Source organism: Apis cerana, linkage group LG7 (genome assembly GCF_029169275.1).
Source record: "Apis cerana isolate GH-2021 linkage group LG7, AcerK_1.0, whole genome shotgun sequence".
Taxonomy (NCBI): Eukaryota; Metazoa; Arthropoda; class Insecta; order Hymenoptera; family Apidae; genus Apis; species Apis cerana.
The window spans coordinates 10,626,076-10,643,201 of NC_083858.1; the positions used below are offsets into that span (position 1 = coordinate 10,626,076).

Here is a 17,126-nt window from a genome sequence, read left to right on the forward strand (position 1 = left end):
TAAAGTTGATCATCTTGTTACAATCATTTAATCAAAGACTTAAACAAATTTAGTTGTTTTTTAATCGATATAATTATAAAATAAAAACATTGGTTTTACATATTCTATATTTAATTAAATATATATATAGATGTACTTTATAAATATATAAAAATTAATAATATAAAATATAAAAATGCAATAATAATTTTGATTTGAATGTTAACGCTCTCTAGTGATGATTTAAAGAAATATTCAACCGGTTGTCTTGTAGAGGTAGAAGTCTACCGAAGTAGATGGAAAAAGAGACCAGTAGAGTGTGACTGGTTGTATGGTGTGATCTTGAAGTAGTGTTACGTTTTCAGTATTATCTTGTTGTGCTCGCCATGACGTTGGTTTGAAATTGTATTTCAAAATATTAATCCCGATGTTGGTCGCAGGACTGTGCCAATGTAGTTTTCATGCTTTTAACGAGGAGAGAATCCGGGGAGGCAATTCGTGGATACCGAAGAAAGCTTCAAACACGTTTGAAGCTTTCGAGGTCGTATTCATGGAACTATGAACCTGGACTCGTTGTCTTTTACTTTGTCACAAATCAGTTATTTGGTTGCGAATTTAAATAAGAAAAATTTTCGGGACAGCTGCCAAGAAATATCAGTTGTAAGTAGAAAAAAAACCTGTTGTACTACTGCATCTCTTATGTCCACCCCTTCCACCTTCTATTCATCACACGCCGTCCTCGAAACAGCGCAATATGCTTTGTGAATATTATTACAGATTTTATCTAATTTTAGTTATTAAAATAGAATATTTTGTTAAAAACAATAAATATAGATTTACATACAGATTAATAGATTTATTTTATAATTATTAGCAATTGAATATTCACGCGGCATGAAATACATCTTGAACTTAGCCTCTTTCCGTAATTTGTATGTGTTCCAACGTATTATTTCGAACGATGAAACTCTGTATATTTTTCAACTCTTCTTATTAAAAAATTATTAAGAATAAAAATTTAATTTAACAAATATATTTTTCAATATATTTAACAAAAATAAAAGTTTTGAAATATTTATTTTGTTCAAAGTTTGTAATAATCTTTCATGTTTTATTTTTTTACTGAACATATAATAATAATGTCATAGAAGTCATGTTTAATATGTTTATTTTTATGTAGATATTTGATATATCGTTTCTCTATTTTAAAATTTTTTTATTATATTATAGCTGGTGCAGTGGAAGGGTTTGGAGGCAGACAGACATTTGCTGCGCTCTTTACTCTCGTGCATCGACTTTTCAACAGGAGAACCTCCAGAATCAAGTGCAAAAGATTATTTTCAAGTGCAACTTCTAAAACAAGAGTGTACTAATCTTCTTAGCAAACCTTCTTTTATTTCTAATCTGTGCTTTGCTATAGATCATCCATTTCATCAACAAAAGGTTTATTTTATTTTTTATGTAGGTTAAGATTATATCAAAAGTGATATGTGTATATATGTATAGATTGAGATATATATTAAATATTTATTATGTACTATATCATTTTTTTAAACTTTTATTAAATTTTTAAATAATTTTTATTAATTTTAATTTTATTTTTCAGACTTTGAATCCATCACCAAAGTTTTTTTTACGTTTAAAAAAGGTACTTGGCTTAACTCTAGTACAAGAAGTTGCATTTGCAATTGCATTACTGCATTCTGAGAATACTGAAATTCGTACATTAGCTTTAGAACACATACAAAAACAGCTGCCTGAATTGATAAAAAATTACATTAATTCTGAGACAAGCAATAGACATCACGAAGAGGGATTGCACGATTCATTGCCTGAAGTTCTTCATCTTATATTATCTCAGGCTTTTCATTCAGCCAATCAATTTGGCCTTTTATCTGAAGCAAAAGAAAAATTTCTCAAGAATTTAAGGCGCGATTTTCCCCGTGAACTGGTACCAGTGGTGCTAGCACCACTCTTGTACCCAGATAACGGGGAAACTCCGCAAACCAAAATCGAACTAAACATGGCTGTTAACCAAATGGTAATATAATTAATAAAAATTACTATATGAAATTATTATATCACAAATTAAAAATCTGTTATTATATGTGCATTTTAGGATGGGAATTCTCTAGTAGAATTGATTATGGAATTAGGATATGGATTTACTAGTAGTGTTGAAGAATGTCGTTCAGCTTTAGCTGGCTTAGGAGCTCGAGAAATTTCTCCAGCATGTGCAGCTAGAGTTTTAGCTCATATGGCACGTAGCTGTAATAATCTTGATGATGCTGGAGGATTACAATCATTTTGGAGTAATTCTGGAGCTACACAAGATGCAAATAAGGAGAAATCAAATGATAGTTCTGCTCCTTCTACATGGAATATTGAAGTTTTTGTTCAAGCATTAAAAGAAATTGTAAGCATTAATAATTAATATTTTTTATTTAACTAATTTAACCAATAATTTTTATTTATTAAATTTTAATTTAATTTTATTATTAATTACAGCAATCAACATTGTCCTGGAATGAAGTAATAGTTAAATTAGATCATGCAGAATTCATTATTAAAGATAGACAAGGATTGAATTTGTTAATCACAGGATTAAGGTTGGGCTTGCAACATCAAGGATATCCTCCAGATATGTTTCCTGTGGAACTTTTTTATCGTCATTGGGACAATGTAGAAGGACAGTTTTCTCTAGTACAACAAATTTTAAAGTGCCCTGATATATTTTGCTTTGCTGATTATCCATATCATTCTGTAACTGTTGATGTATTAAAAGCGGCGCCAGAAAGTGATAGTAAAGAAGCACAAACTTGGAGATCTTTAAATGTAGTTGAATTACTCTTGCATATGGCAGAAAGAGGATTATATGGACCAGTTCAAGAAATATTTAAGTGGCCCATTCAACACTGCCCTGATGTTCTTGTATTGGCATTATTACAGATCAATGCTCCTATTACTTTACTCAGACAAGAATTACTTAGTACATTGATGCCTATTTTTCTGGGAAATCATCCAAACTCAGCTGTTATTCTACATCATGCGTGGCATGGAAACACAGTTAAAATAAAATCTATTATTATGCATGCTATGGCGGAATGGTATATACGTGGAGATCATGATCAAACAAGATTATCTCGTATTCTTGATGTTGCTCAAGATCTTAAAGCATTAACTCATTTATTGACTGCTCAATCATATCCATTTGTTATTGACTTAGCTTGTTTAGCTTCAAGAAGAGAATATTTAAAATTAGAAAAATGGTTGACAGATAAAATTAGAGAACAAGGAGAAGTATTTGTTACTGCGTGTGTAAAATTTTTACAAAGACGTTGTCCTCAAGTAATGGGACCTGGTATAAAAGAAGATCTTACCGTACCAAAAGCAAGTCAACTTCCTCAAGAAACATTAACAACAATGCTTGCTTGCTTGCAAGTGTGTGCTGGGTATGTTCCATTTATTATATTATAAATATTGTTAATATAAATAATATTTCTTTATTAACTTATTTTACAGTAGTGTATCTCAAGAATGTTCAGAGGCAATAATGACAATGGTACAAAATTGTAGTCTAATGTTGAGTAAAAGTACAATGAGTAGACCTCCTCCGCCAGGAGTTTTACGACATCGTGGATTGGAACCTTTTAATCCAGCAACTTTGGGAGGACAGGTATTGAAATTAATATAATTTTTTGCATTTATTTTTATTTTTAAATATATCTTATATAATTTTGTAGTTGTTTTCTTCAAAACAAGTGGATCCGCTTGGAAATTTAAGTTCAAGTCTTGCATCTATGGGTTTGAGTTCCAGTCTTGGTCCACCAAGTAGTTCTGCATTTAATTTACCAGGTGCTCTTGGACCTTTAGTATCAGCACCTGGTTCTCCTTCCCGTCTCATGGGACCTTCTCCAAGTCCATTTCCGATGTTGCCATTATCTTCACAATTACATTCAGGACCAGTTGGTACACAAGGACCATCTGTCTTACCTGGTAGTACAACGATTGGAGGATTAGGACGACTTGGACCACCAACAGGCATTGAAAAAGCAAGAATACCTGAAACATCAAACTTATTTCCTGATATGGCACAAAATGTTTCCAAAGAAATTGAAGATGAAGCAAATAGTTACTTTCAGCGAATATACAATCATCCACCACATCCTACTTTATCAATTGATGAAGTTCTTGATATGTTAAAAAAATTTCAAGATTCTGGTAGTAAAAGAGAGAGAGAAGTATTCAATTGTATGTTAAGAAATTTATTTGAGGAATACCGATTTTTTCCTCAATACCCAGATAAAGAGTTACAAATTACGGCACAACTGTTTGGAGGAATTATCGAAAGAGGGTTGATTAATAGCTATATGACACTTGGATTAGCTTTGAGATTTGTGTTGGATGCACTTAGGAAACCAGAAGGCAGCAAGATGTATTACTTTGGCATAACAGCTCTGGATCGTTTCAAGAGCCGTTTAAAAGACTACCAAACATACTGTGAGCATGTCAGGGCAATTCAACATTTCAGTGAGTTCCCACCACATTTAATTGAGTATATAGAATATGGATTACAGGGGCAGGAGCCTCCCACGAGACCTCAAGGTCCAGTTCTCCCAAAAACTTTAGCAGCTATGTTGGCACCAGTTACTACGCCATATAAAACTATTACGACAACAACAATAACAACAAGTACTACTCAAGCGAAATCGTCTACGACTCCAACCACTTCTCTCTCAGCTAGAGTAAGTAAAAATATAATTTTAATAATCATATGTGCATTTTTATTATTATTTATAATTTCTTTATTTAATTTTAGCCTTCCATTGCTAATGCAACAAATATTGATACATTATTAGTAGCAACAGATAAAGAAGAAAAGATTACGACACCACCAGAAGCTTTACAAGATAAAACAGCATTTATTTTTAATAACCTTAGTCAACTCAATTTACAACAAAAATGTGATGAAATTCGGGAAATTGTTACAGAAGAGTATTGGCCTTGGATGGCTCAATATTTAGTAATGAAACGTGCAAGCATAGAATTAAATTTCCATGCTTTATATTCAAATTTTTTAGATTGTTTGAAATCGCCAGAAGTGTATAAAATGGTTACTAGAGAAACATTTAGAAACATAAAAGTTTTATTGCGAAGTGATAAAGGAATAGCAAATTTTTCTGATCGTTCACTTTTAAAAAATTTAGGTCATTGGTTGGGAATGTTAACCCTTGGCAGAAATAAACCCATTTTACATATTGATATAGATTTAAAGAGTTTACTTGTTGAAGCATATCATAAAGGTCAACAAGAACTTCTTTATGTTGTTCCCTTCGTTGCTAAAGTACTAGAAAGTTGTGCAAAAAGTCGTGTTTTTCGTCCGCCTAATCCTTGGACAATGGCAATTATGAATGTTTTAGCAGAATTGCATCAAGAACCTGATTTAAAACTTAATTTAAAATTTGAAATCGAAGTATTATGTAAAAATTTAAGTATTGATGTTGGTGAATTAAAACCTGCACTTTATTTAAAAGATCCAGAAAAATTACGAAATTTAGAATATCAATTATCACATCCTAATAAAAAATCTGAATCAAATAATAATCAACAACAATCTCAAGGTCCTATTGAAGAATTAGTTGGACCTACTACAACTGGGACTATTGTTCCACAAACAGCTCCAGCAAATACAACACCATCTTTACCTACTGGTCCACCAGAACCACGTTTTAATTATATGGATATATCTGTAACGGGCATTGCCAATATTTCTCAGCATATCACTATTAATAACAATTTGCCATTATTTCAAACACATCCACATTTAAAACAATTTGTTCGTCCAGCTGTTGAAAGAGCAATTCAAGAATGGATTCATCCTGTAGTGGATAGATCAATCAAAATAGCTTTAACTACTAGTGAACAGATTGTGAGAAAAGATTTTGCATTAGATCCAGAAGAAGTTCGTATGAGAACAGCAGCAAGACATATGGTTCGTAATTTAACTGCTGGAATGGCTATGATCACTTGCCGTGATCAAGTTTTGGCGTCAATTAGTACAAATCTGAAACAAGCTTTTTTAACTGCAATGATGGGCACAACTCCACAACAAAAAGAACTTGCAGAACAAGCAGCTAATGTAGTAGCTGCTGACAATATGGAACTTGCTTGCGCATTTGTACAAAAAACAGCTATTGAAAAAGCAATTCCAGAAATGGATAAACGTTTATTAAATGAAATTGAATTACGAAAAATTGCACGGCAAGAAGGAAGAAGATATTGCGATCCATTAGCTAAATATCAGGCTGAAAGAATGCCTGAACAAATAAGATTAAAAGTTGGCGGAGTAACTCCTCAACAAATGGCTGTTTATGAAGAATTTGCAAGAAATATTCCAGGATTTTTACCATTATCTGAACGAGATACACAAGCTTTACTAATGCCAAAACCTGTTACAGTATGTATAGTTTTTATATTATACAGTCTTAAAATTATATTATTTAAAAAATTATTTTTTCGAAGGAACCTGCTGTAACTGCATTTGCTGCTAATCCAGCCGTTGCAGTAGCAACAGCGCAACAGGTCGCTGCATATGCAGCAGCAGTGAGTAATGATGAAGTTGGAGCCATGTTAGAAAAACTTGCAACTGAAGTTGAAGTATTGCTTGCTGCAATGGGTCCAGCTGCACCTCCTCCACAACATGCTGCTCTTCATAGTCTCTTAGAATCGATTATCCTAACACGAAGGTCAAGAGATGCAGGTGCTGCTATGGCATTACTTAAAAAGGTATGTTAAAGTAAAATTATATCGATTATATAAATTATAAAACTTATACATTTCTAATTTTAGGCTGTAGAAGGATTATTAGATGGCCCTACCATTTCCAGCGGTGTAATAGATTCGGAAATTATATTACGATATAGAGAACTTCATTTACGCATTTTAAAATGTCTTCAAGATCCACGTGCTTATGGTATGCAATGGACAAACAAACATGTTACTCGATGTTTAACAGAATGCAGAGAAGAATTTCGATACAATTTTGAAGCTGTCGATTATCTTATTAGGTATTTTATTTTTCATAGAATATTATTGAATTATTAAAATTATTTAATTATGATCAAATAAATAATATTTGTATTTTTAGATCTCATTTAATTAGTCTTCCACAATATGATTTAGCTTTGGCTCAAGCTATAGATTCTGGAAATGCTATGGCAACAGCATTTGCAATGCAATTGATGCAACTTTATTTAATTGATGAAAGACAAACTACACATGTTACTGAATCTGATTTATGTAATACAATTGAGATACTTGCAAGAATAGCTCATCATAGAGCACCACCTGAAGGGTGATTATTATTAATATAATAAAATTATTTAATAAAATAATTAATATGGAATAAAATAAAATTTATATTCTTCTTAGGATTTTACTATTTAGACTGACAAGTTTAATGGAATCATTGCGTGCTAATCATGATCCAGCAGTATTAGCAGATAGAGCCCCTGCTGGTCCTACAGCACATATTCATTCTGGAATTCTACAGGTGAGAGTAAGTAAATTCTGCCAATTTTAAGGTATCAAGAACACACGTTTATATTTACAATTTATGTTATTTGTTTTTTACAGGCTCGTGATTTTGATGATCCACCTGGGTTGATGGAGAAAACAGAATATTTATTACGCGAATGGGTTTCAATGCATCATAACCCAACACACGCTCGTGATCCTACAAAAGCTTTCGGAATGTTTGTTCATCAAATGAACATTCATGGAATTCTTAAAACTGATGATCTCATAACAAGATTCTTTAAATTAAGCACTCAAATGTGCGTTGATCTGTGTTATCGTGCTTTAGCTGAGACAAATGCTGCACCATCAGTTGTTCGTGCAAAATGTTTCCATTCGTTGGATGCATTTGTTCGTTTAGTTGCGCTTTTGGTAAAACATTCTGGTGATAGTACAAATACTCACACAAAAATTAATTTACTAAACAAGGTTTTGGGAATTGTGGCTGGTGTATTACTACAGGATCATGAAATACGAGGAACCGATTTTCATCAATTGCCCTATCATAGAATTTTCATTATGCTTTTCCTGGAGCTTTGTGCTCCTGAACCTGTATTAGAAGCAGTAAATTATCAAGTATTAACTGCTTTTTGCCATACGCTACATATACTTAGACCAGCCAAAGCTTCGGGATTTTGTTACGCTTGGCTAGAATTAGTTTCACACAGAGTTTTTATTGGGCGTATGCTTGCGATTACACCGCAACAAAAATGTTGGGGCATGTATGCGCAACTTTTAATTGATCTATTTAAGTATCTTGCACCATACCTTCGAAATGCTGAACTTGCAAAACCTGTTACTTTGTTATACAAAGGAACTCTTAGAGTACTATTAGTTTTATTACACGATTTTCCTGAATTTCTTTGTGATTATCATTATGGATTTTGTGATGTAATTCCACCTAATTGCATACAAATGAAAAATCTTATTTTAAGTGCATATCCAAGAAATATGCGATTACCTGACCCATTTACACCAAACTTAAAAGTTGATATGCTACAAGAGATAGCTCATGCTCCTCGAGTATTAACCAATTTTGCGTCTATGATACAACCATTAAGTTTCAAAAAAGAACTTGATTCGTATTTAAAAGCGCGAGCTCCAGTTACTTTTCTTTCTGAATTGCGCAGTAATTTACAAGTATCTCAAGAAGCTGGTGTTCGCTATAATATTCAGTTAATGAATGCTCTAGTACTTTATGTTGGAACACAAGCTATAGCTTTTATTCGCAGCAAAGGACATACTCCTAATATGTCTACTATTGCACATTCTGCACATATGGATATATTTCAAAACTTAGCAGTCGATCTCGATACAGAAGGTCGTTATTTATTCGTAAATGCAATTGCAAATCAATTGCGATATCCTAACAGTCACACGCATTACTTCAGTTGCACTCTTCTATACTTGTTTGCTGAAGCTAATACAGAAGCGATACAAGAACAAATTACGAGAGTTCTTCTTGAGAGACTTATTGTAAATAGACCTCATCCATGGGGTCTTCTCATTACTTTTGTTGAACTTATTAAAAATCCAACATATAAATTCTGGACGCATGAATTTGTTCACTGTGCACCAGAAATCGAAAAGTAAGTAATTACAATATATATATATATATATATATATATATATATATATATTATATATATATAATTATTAATTTTTAATATATTATTTATTTTTTAACTTTTGTTTCAGATTATTCGAGTCGATAGCTCGATCGTGTATGGTTCAAAAACAAGTACAGCCCACTCCAGAACCGGAGATTCCAGAGTGATAGAACGCTTTATTTTTCATTGTCGATTTGTGTACAGTAAAAAAAAAAGAACATAAATAATAAGAATCGCGTGTAAAAAGTTGTTAATGTACGAATAGATGTACTATACTTTGGGCTTAATTTTTGGTGGATAGATATTAAATAATCGTATATTAAGTGTATCAATTGAACTAGAATAAGCGAGACTACTATGTTAATATTTTAATAAAAATATTGTTGCATCGATCAGAAAGCAACGAACATTCAACCTCACAAAACGTGTCTTTCGAACAGTGTACTTGAAACAGTGTGTTACCATGACATTGTAATATTATAGCACAAATGTCAGTATAATGCGTATCATAATGAAGAAGTTAAGACAACAAGGGTGTTCAAGAAGTAATAGTGAATTTTTGTAGGTTAAATTAAATATAAATATATTATGAATAAGTGGTATATTGAGTCACCAAAATTAATATGTTGTGCTATATAAGTCATTTAGGGAGTACTTGCAGAATGTATGGTGCATTTGGAAATCTGTAATATAGTACATAATTACTAGTATACATTGATGTAATTTTTTAAGAATTGTAGCTATAAAAAAAGATAAAGCTGATTAATTAAAATGTGGTTTATGTGATCCTTTGCTCGAAATGTTAAGTAGTGATTTATAATTGTCACTTATTAAATAATTTATTAAACTTTATATACATCATTTATACATAATTCAAAATTTATATTATCAAAATTAGATGACTTGTTGATCACGTGTTGCATGATAAGAATCCCTTTCTTTATCTGGGAATTTGGTTGGTAAATTTGGACTGTGTAAATGACATTTTGCAGGAAATTTTATTCCTGCTACATTTACTTCATAATCTCCTGATAATATATATTCATTCGTCACCTCTTGTGAGTGTCCTTGTGAATCGAAGTTTTGAACAAATCCAAGGCAAACCTAAATACAAATTTATTACTTATTTTTACATAAAAAAAATGTTTATATTTTGCAATTTCTCAAAATTTACGAAAATAATATATGAAATATTTACTAATATATAAATTTATTAATTAATCATGAATCTAATATATAATATATGATCTAATATCTAATATGTATATAATAAAATTAAATTTATACCTGTTTTTTGAATGTAAATCCATAACCTGTAGTAGTTGTCATTCCACAATATTTTCCATTTCTAAAAATAGGTTCATTACCCCAACACCATGTGTCTAATTCAGGATCATGATCATTTAATAATAACTGTACATATTTTCGTTTTACACCTTCTTCGCGTTGTTTTAGAAGAGCATCTCTTCCAATAAAATTTATTCCTTTCTATTAAACATATAACTTTGAAATATTATTTTAATACAAAAATTTATAAATTTATTTATAAATTATATAAATTGTAAAGATACCTACATCAAGTTTTACTCTCCAAGTTCGTCCACATTCTAAAGGAGTAGTAAAAGTATCTAAATCTTGACCCCAAAATGCATAAAATTTTTCAACTCGTAAAGCTCGAGTTGCATAGTAACCAGCATGTTTTATCCCATATTTAGCGCCAGCATCTACTAATCTTGTATAAACATGTAATGCAAACTACAAATGCATGATATATGAATATTATAATATTAAATAAAATAAAAAATCACAATTTAAAAAAAATATTTCTTAAAGCGTGATATTTACTTCATTTGGAATATATAAGACATAGCCAAGTTCTCCAGTATGAGTTAAGTTCATTGTACGTATTCCATTTGCAAAACCAACATCTAATTCCTTTTAAAAAATATATATAATACATTAAATAAAATTAAAATTATTATAAAATTAAATAATAATTACCTTAAATGTAAAAAATGGGAAATTTTTTGGATTTAGATCAGTATCTGTTAATTCTGATAATAATTGTCTAGTAGCAGGACCCATAATACAAATTGCTGTATATGCTGATGTTACATCAGATACTGCTACAGAACCATCTACAGGTAAATGACGATTAATCCAATATTTACATCGAGTTTGTTGAATGGTAGGTGCAATCATCATGTAACTTAAATATAAAAAAAATAATTATATAACTATATATAACAATAAAATAAATTATATGTTTTATATCAATATATATATATATATATATATATATATATATATAATTTATTTGCATAACTTACTGATTGAAAGCAATTCGTGCTAAACTGCAATCATTTTCATAGCCTCCGCGATAATTTTGTATACCCGTATGAATAATACTTCCTATTGGAACATCTACATCATTTGAACATAAATATTGTAAAAAATTTACTACTTCCATTCCATTTGACTAAAACAATATATGAATTAAAAAATTATTATTATATATCTAATTAAAATTTATAATATAGATATATTAGTATGTATATTAGTATTTATAACATAGATATATTTTTTATATATTTATAATATAATATATCTATTTATAATAATGAATCATACCCATAAATCAATTTTAGTAAAAGAAGAATAATCACTTAATCCAATGAATTCACGACATGCAGCATATTCATTTGAAACTGAGTCAAACCATGGAGGTTTACTAAACGTATTTGTGTATGCTACTTTACATCTTTGAAATCCATCAATTGTCTCTAAATCTGTGTAGCAAAGTAATCTGTATAATAAAATCCAGTTTCTTTTTTTATAATACAAATATATTAATAAATAATGTTATATTCATAAATTATAGTTTTTTTACAAAACTTAATAAATTTACCATTATCATCATTTAACTGAAACCAAGATGGTCGTTCGTATCCCATTACTTGGCCAAATATAGCTCCTGCTTCTCGAAGTTTTGGATAAATTGGAGACATTCTTAAATTTCTACCAGTTTTAAATTCATGATGTGGATATTGTAAAGCATAATGCATTCCAGGAACTTCTTTTACTCGATCACGTAAAAATTTACGATTGTTATGAAGTCCCAAAAAGCGTGATACATCTAATTCATATACATCTAAAGATGTTGAACCATTAACTATTAATTCTGCAGTTGCACGACCAACTCCACCAGCTGCTGATATACCCACCTAAGAAAATTTTATGTTATTTATTTATGAATAAACTTCTTTATTTTATGAATAAACTAATTTATTTTCACTTACTGTTTTCATACCAGCAGCAATATAATAATTGCGTATTTCTGGTGCTTCTCCAACTATCCATTTGCAATCTGGAGAAAATGCTTCAGGACCATTACATAATTTTTCTAAAATTGCATTTCCTAAACTTGGAATTCTATAAAGCATTTGTTCAAGTAAAATATGAAAATGATCCCAATCTTCTGGTAAAAATCTTTCTTCTGTACTTTCTAAATTAAAATTTATTTTATATTTTTAAATTTATATAAAATGAATAATAAATATCAAAATTTATAACTAGTAATAAATAAAAATTTATAACCAGGTATTGTTCCATCTTCAAATGCTGGTTTTGCAACTGGTTCAAAACCACCAGCTAATAAACTTCCATTATTTTCACGAAAATAAATATATCCATCTAAATCTCTTATAACAGGTGTCATAGGATCTAAATCATTGATTGGTTTTGTATGCAAATAATAATGTTCTACAGGATGAAGAGGTACCTATAGAAAATATATAAAATTTAAATTATTTAATAATTATATTTTTTTTTTATTATTTATAATAGAAAAAATATTTAACATATAACCTTCACATATGGTTCACTTAATTTGCCTACATTACGAGCCCAAAATCCAGCACAATTAACAAAATGTTCACATTCAATAGTACCATGATTTGTTTCTACAGCTTTAATTCTATTATTTTGTGTAATAATTTTAGTAACTTTACAGTTTTCAAATACTTTAACACCTAAAAAAAAATTAAATATATCTTGTTATTTAATTTAATCATAATATGAAAGTAAAGTGCAAATACCTTTTTTTCTTGCCTCTCCTATTAATGTTAAACAAATTTTATATGGATCTCCTACACCATCTCCTGAAATCCATAATCCACCAAATAAATCATCTATTCGTAATAATGGACATATTTCTTGTATTTCTTTTGGTGTAATTAAATTACATTCAATATTGTAAGATCTAAAAATATTTATATAATGTTATGGTTTATTATTATAATTATCTATATAATTATTAATTACTTACATAGATTGTGCTTTCATTCGTTTAAATACAGTCATACGATCTCTTGTACGTGCTAAAGAAAGACTACCACATTGTTTCCATCCTGTTGATAAACCTTTCTCTTCTAATTCTTTATATAATGCTATGCTGTCTTGGGCAAGTTTAACTTGTGCTAAACTTGGCTTAAAAGCTCCTACTAATCCTGAAGTATGCCATGTTGTTCCACCTCCTAATCTAAATTCAACAATATATAAAAATAAATTTTCATAAAATATAAAATATTTTAAATTGAAACATATTACAAAATTTACCTGCCACTTTCTATTATAACAGTTTGAGATCCTAATCCCATAAGTGAAAGATGATAAGCAACTGCACCACCCATAACACCACCTCCACATATAACAACTTTTGTTTCTTTAGGAAGATCAACATCTTCATTTATTTCTATAGTAGATTTTGAACTACTATGTCTTATTCTTTTATTACAATTATAAAAAACAAAATTATCCCATTTAGTTATAAATTTATTACAAAATAATTTCGAATAATACCACATTATTATAGAATATATAACTATAAATCTAATATTCCTTAGTAATTTGAATATAAAAACAATATAAAGACATAAATTTTTACATAAGATAAAATTTATAAATTATCACATTTCTACTAAGGTTAGATTGTTACAGCACGCAATTTACTGGCGATATTGTCATCTCATACTTATTTTAAAATATCATTAAAAGACATTAAAGACAAAATTTAAAATCTTTATTAGAGTTTATATTTTCATAAATGTAATCATTCTTATTAATAATTTCTTATTAATTTTATTTAGTATATTTCAAATATTATAATTAAAATATTATAATTAATTTATCAATTTATCCATTTTATATTTATTTAAGTTGCAATTTTAGTCTTATATAAAAATAAAAATATAAAAAAATTGAAAACTTAATAGTCAAAAATAATATGGGTAATTCAGAAAATCAAATTTATTTCATATTTCATTTATAATAATATTATTTCTATAAAATACAATATTTATTTATAAAAATATATTATAAAGATTATATAATAATTAATTTTTGATTAAAACAAATATGCTAATTATAAAAAAAATAAAAATCATATTATTTTATTGAAAATAAATATTTTTGTACAATATCGTACTAACAAAATATTTTATAAAAAGTATAAATAATATTATATAAATGTATAAGAATATATATATTATATTTGCATTTATATTGTTACATTCTTATTTTTATTAAAAATTAAAAATAGATATTAATTATATATAATATGTAATACATCAATTTTATTTTATATTGACATTATTAATTAATATTTTATTTTTAAAATATAATTTCATTATATATTATATATTATAAAGTATTTATTTTTGTCTAAAAACATACAATTTTTTATAATCATTGTAAAAAAAACAATACACATTATTTTCAAAAGATATGTATTTTCAATAATATATTGTTATTAATATATTATATGTGTATATATATTTTATGTGTATATATATATATATATATACATATATATACACACACACATTAAATTAAATTTTATAAATATAAGATATAAATTGTGTAAGTTCAATACTTTTAACAATTTAAAAAAATAGATTTTTAATTATATTTGTTGTTAGTCATTAATACATTAAATAAAGAAATATTTTATGTATAACATTTATGTATCCAACAGAAATGGTACTCAAAATATTTTCAATTAAGAAGTAATTTATATATATGTTACATATGAAAATTTATGTTATATAATACTTATTATAAACAAAATTATTAATAAATTTTATAACCATTTGTACATTTGATTCAATTATTTTGTATTTTTTTGATGAAAAAGTTTATAAGCATATCAGCAAAATTAATCTTTAGGAACTTTTTTATTTAATATTTAAATCCATATTATTATTGACTTCTTTTAAAAGTGTTAAGTATCAAATATATTTGTAATATCATATGCAACTTTGCATTGTGCATTTATATATCAAACTTTTATGTGAAAAATATTTAAGTCTAATTATGTATATTTAAAACTTTGAAAATATTTTTTAATAAAGATTAAAAATTGTTCTATATTATATATCAATATATAATGCAACTTTTAAATAGTTTTAAAACAAAATGCAATAAATACTATTGTATTACTTTATCTCCTGTAACGGCCCAAATAAGCTTTACAGTTAGGACAACTATGATGAACATCCATACATTCATCAATACAGCATGGAATCAAACAGCATCCAAACCAGCATCTTGAAAATTATAAAAAAATTATAAAAAATAATAGTATATAAGATACTCAATCGATATTAAATTAATGAATGAAAAAAATATTTCTAAGTACCCCATTAATGCAATTACTACACCAGATATATAAGCAATCATTCCAGGTTCTGTTTTCGTTGTAGTATCAATTTCTGCATGACAATGTGGACAAATTGTATGTGTTGACCCTGGTCCAAGTGGAACAATTGTTGTTACTATAGTTGGTCCATTTGTATCTATAACAAATCAATTTTTTAATATATACGATTTATCTTTAATATATAAATGTAATTGCACAAAATAAAAATAAAACATACAGGTTTCAGCAGATGTAAAAGGACTAGCAGGTGGAACACCACCCACTGTTTGTGAATAACCAGGTGGTGCATATGGAGGTGATTCATAAGGTGGTGGTGGTCCAGTATTATACATGATGTATTATTAGAATTATTAAGTATCTATCTATAATTAAATATAGTTATATAATATATAAATGAGTAACAATAATGAAATTATTAATGTATATTTATAATCCTAAGTATTTTAATACAAATATTTAAATAAATATATTTAAAAAATTTCATTACATTATAATAAAATATAATAAATATAATAAATTATAATAAAATATAAACAAAATAAATAAATTTTATATAATTTATTATTGACTCAATTAGAAGTATTTTCATACAATCAAATATGTTATTAATAATAAAACAATTTACCTTTTAAGATTGTACAATTTATCTTTTAAGATTATAAAAAAACATGTATATTTATAATGTAAAATCTATGTTATATTACAAAATATTCATTAAAAACAATAAAATAATTATCATATTTTTAACATCAATTAATTAATTACGAAATTTAATGTCATAATCATAACTGACACTTATACATTCTAGTTTATTATATAAAACATAACAAATGACGATAATGTTTCATTAATGTTCGTCTAAATAAAGTATACTATAATTTTTCCTACCTTAATAAAAAAATAATAAATTATTCACTAATTATTTAAACAGTATATGAGTAATATCTAAATATATAATCCATGTGTACAATTTTAATAGGTTTGAAGTATAAACACGAAAAAGGTAACAAATATTTTTATATTTATATATAGATGGCAGGTCACAAGTTTCATGAACATTCCATTGAAAATAATATTGATTATTAAAAAATTAAATGTTTTAACTTGTGTTTTAATTAAATTACTTAAATAAATAATCAATACTTGAATGTATAAATATATATAAATTTATTTAAAAAAAAAAATTATACATGTTATCTTATATATTACTTTCATTGGTTGAATGTAATATGAAAAGTAAATCG

General features: G+C 27.7%; 3 protein-coding genes across 7 annotated transcripts; 1 reads left to right on the forward strand and 2 right to left on the reverse strand.

The window, feature by feature from the left end:
• Positions 1–43: 43 nt before the first annotated feature.
• On the forward strand, positions 44–10,016 carry LOC107999333 (CCR4-NOT transcription complex subunit 1). Of its 4 annotated transcripts, none has more exons than XM_017059080.3 (14): positions 44–639; positions 1,210–1,422; positions 1,586–2,020; positions 2,099–2,395; positions 2,488–3,431; positions 3,502–3,655; positions 3,723–4,724; positions 4,799–6,436; positions 6,502–6,765; positions 6,829–7,046; positions 7,127–7,333; positions 7,411–7,537; positions 7,615–9,143; positions 9,253–10,016. In XM_017059080.3, the coding sequence occupies exons 1-14, from the start codon at positions 538–540 to the stop codon at positions 9,329–9,331; spliced, it is 7,209 nt and encodes a 2,402-aa protein (XP_016914569.1). In that variant the 5' UTR covers positions 44–537; the 3' UTR covers positions 9,332–10,016. The 4 variants fall into 4 exon arrangements, with proteins under 4 accessions (XP_016914569.1, XP_016914571.1, XP_016914570.1 ...); XM_017059082.3 differs by having other exon boundaries at positions 7,411–7,531; XM_017059081.3 differs by having other exon boundaries at positions 3,505–3,655.
• LOC107999334 (pyruvate dehydrogenase phosphatase regulatory subunit, mitochondrial) lies at positions 9,978–14,029 on the reverse strand. Its single transcript, XM_017059084.3, has 14 exons — positions 13,782–14,029; positions 13,492–13,704; positions 13,262–13,425; positions 13,032–13,195; positions 12,762–12,945; positions 12,464–12,669; positions 12,073–12,388; positions 11,796–11,953; positions 11,495–11,643; positions 11,166–11,373; positions 11,010–11,099; positions 10,740–10,919; positions 10,452–10,652; positions 9,978–10,268 (listed from the first exon to the last, which is right to left on the reverse strand). The coding sequence occupies exons 1-14, from the start codon at positions 14,027–14,029 to the stop codon at positions 10,059–10,061; spliced, it is 2,691 nt and encodes an 896-aa protein (XP_016914573.1). The 3' UTR covers positions 9,978–10,058.
• A 418-nt stretch (positions 14,030–14,447) lies between these two features.
• Positions 14,448–17,097, reverse strand: LOC107999262 (LITAF domain-containing protein). 2 transcript variants are annotated; one of them, XM_017058967.3, is made up of 4 exons: positions 16,508–17,097; positions 16,100–16,244; positions 15,862–16,018; positions 14,448–15,769 (listed from the first exon to the last, which is right to left on the reverse strand). In XM_017058967.3, the coding sequence occupies exons 2-4, from the start codon at positions 16,212–16,214 to the stop codon at positions 15,664–15,666; spliced, it is 378 nt and encodes a 125-aa protein (XP_016914456.1). In that variant the 5' UTR covers positions 16,215–16,244; positions 16,508–17,097; the 3' UTR covers positions 14,448–15,663. The 2 variants fall into 2 exon arrangements, with proteins under 2 accessions (XP_016914456.1, XP_016914455.1); XM_017058966.3 differs by having other exon boundaries at positions 16,771–17,043.
• Positions 17,098–17,126: the final 29 nt, after the last annotated feature.

Coding starts and splice junctions, on each gene's coding strand:
- LOC107999333 (XM_017059080.3), top strand. CDS start 538: ATGAACCTGGACTCGTTGTCTTTTACTTTGTCACAAATCAGTTATTTG. Junction 4,725..4,798: donor CCACTTCTCTCTCAGCTAGA/GTAAGTAAAAAT, acceptor ATTTAATTTTAG/CCTTCCATTGCTAATGCAAC. Junction 7,047..7,126: donor GCTGTCGATTATCTTATTAG/GTATTTTATTTT, acceptor TTGTATTTTTAG/ATCTCATTTAATTAGTCTTC.
- LOC107999334 (XM_017059084.3), bottom strand. CDS start 14,029: ATGTGGTATTATTCGAAATTATTTTGTAATAAATTTATAACTAAATGG. Junction 13,426..13,491: donor CGAATGAAAGCACAATCTAT/GTAAGTAATTAA, acceptor AAATATTTTTAG/ATCTTACAATATTGAATGTA. Junction 10,920..11,009: donor TCTTATATATTCCAAATGAA/GTAAATATCACG, acceptor ATGCATTTGTAG/TTTGCATTACATGTTTATAC.
- LOC107999262 (XM_017058967.3), bottom strand. CDS start 16,214: ATGTATAATACTGGACCACCACCACCTTATGAATCACCTCCATATGCA. Junction 16,019..16,099: donor TTTTACATCTGCTGAAACCT/GTATGTTTTATT, acceptor GATTTGTTATAG/ATACAAATGGACCAACTATA. Junction 15,770..15,861: donor GTAGTAATTGCATTAATGGG/GTACTTAGAAAT, acceptor ATAATTTTCAAG/ATGCTGGTTTGGATGCTGTT.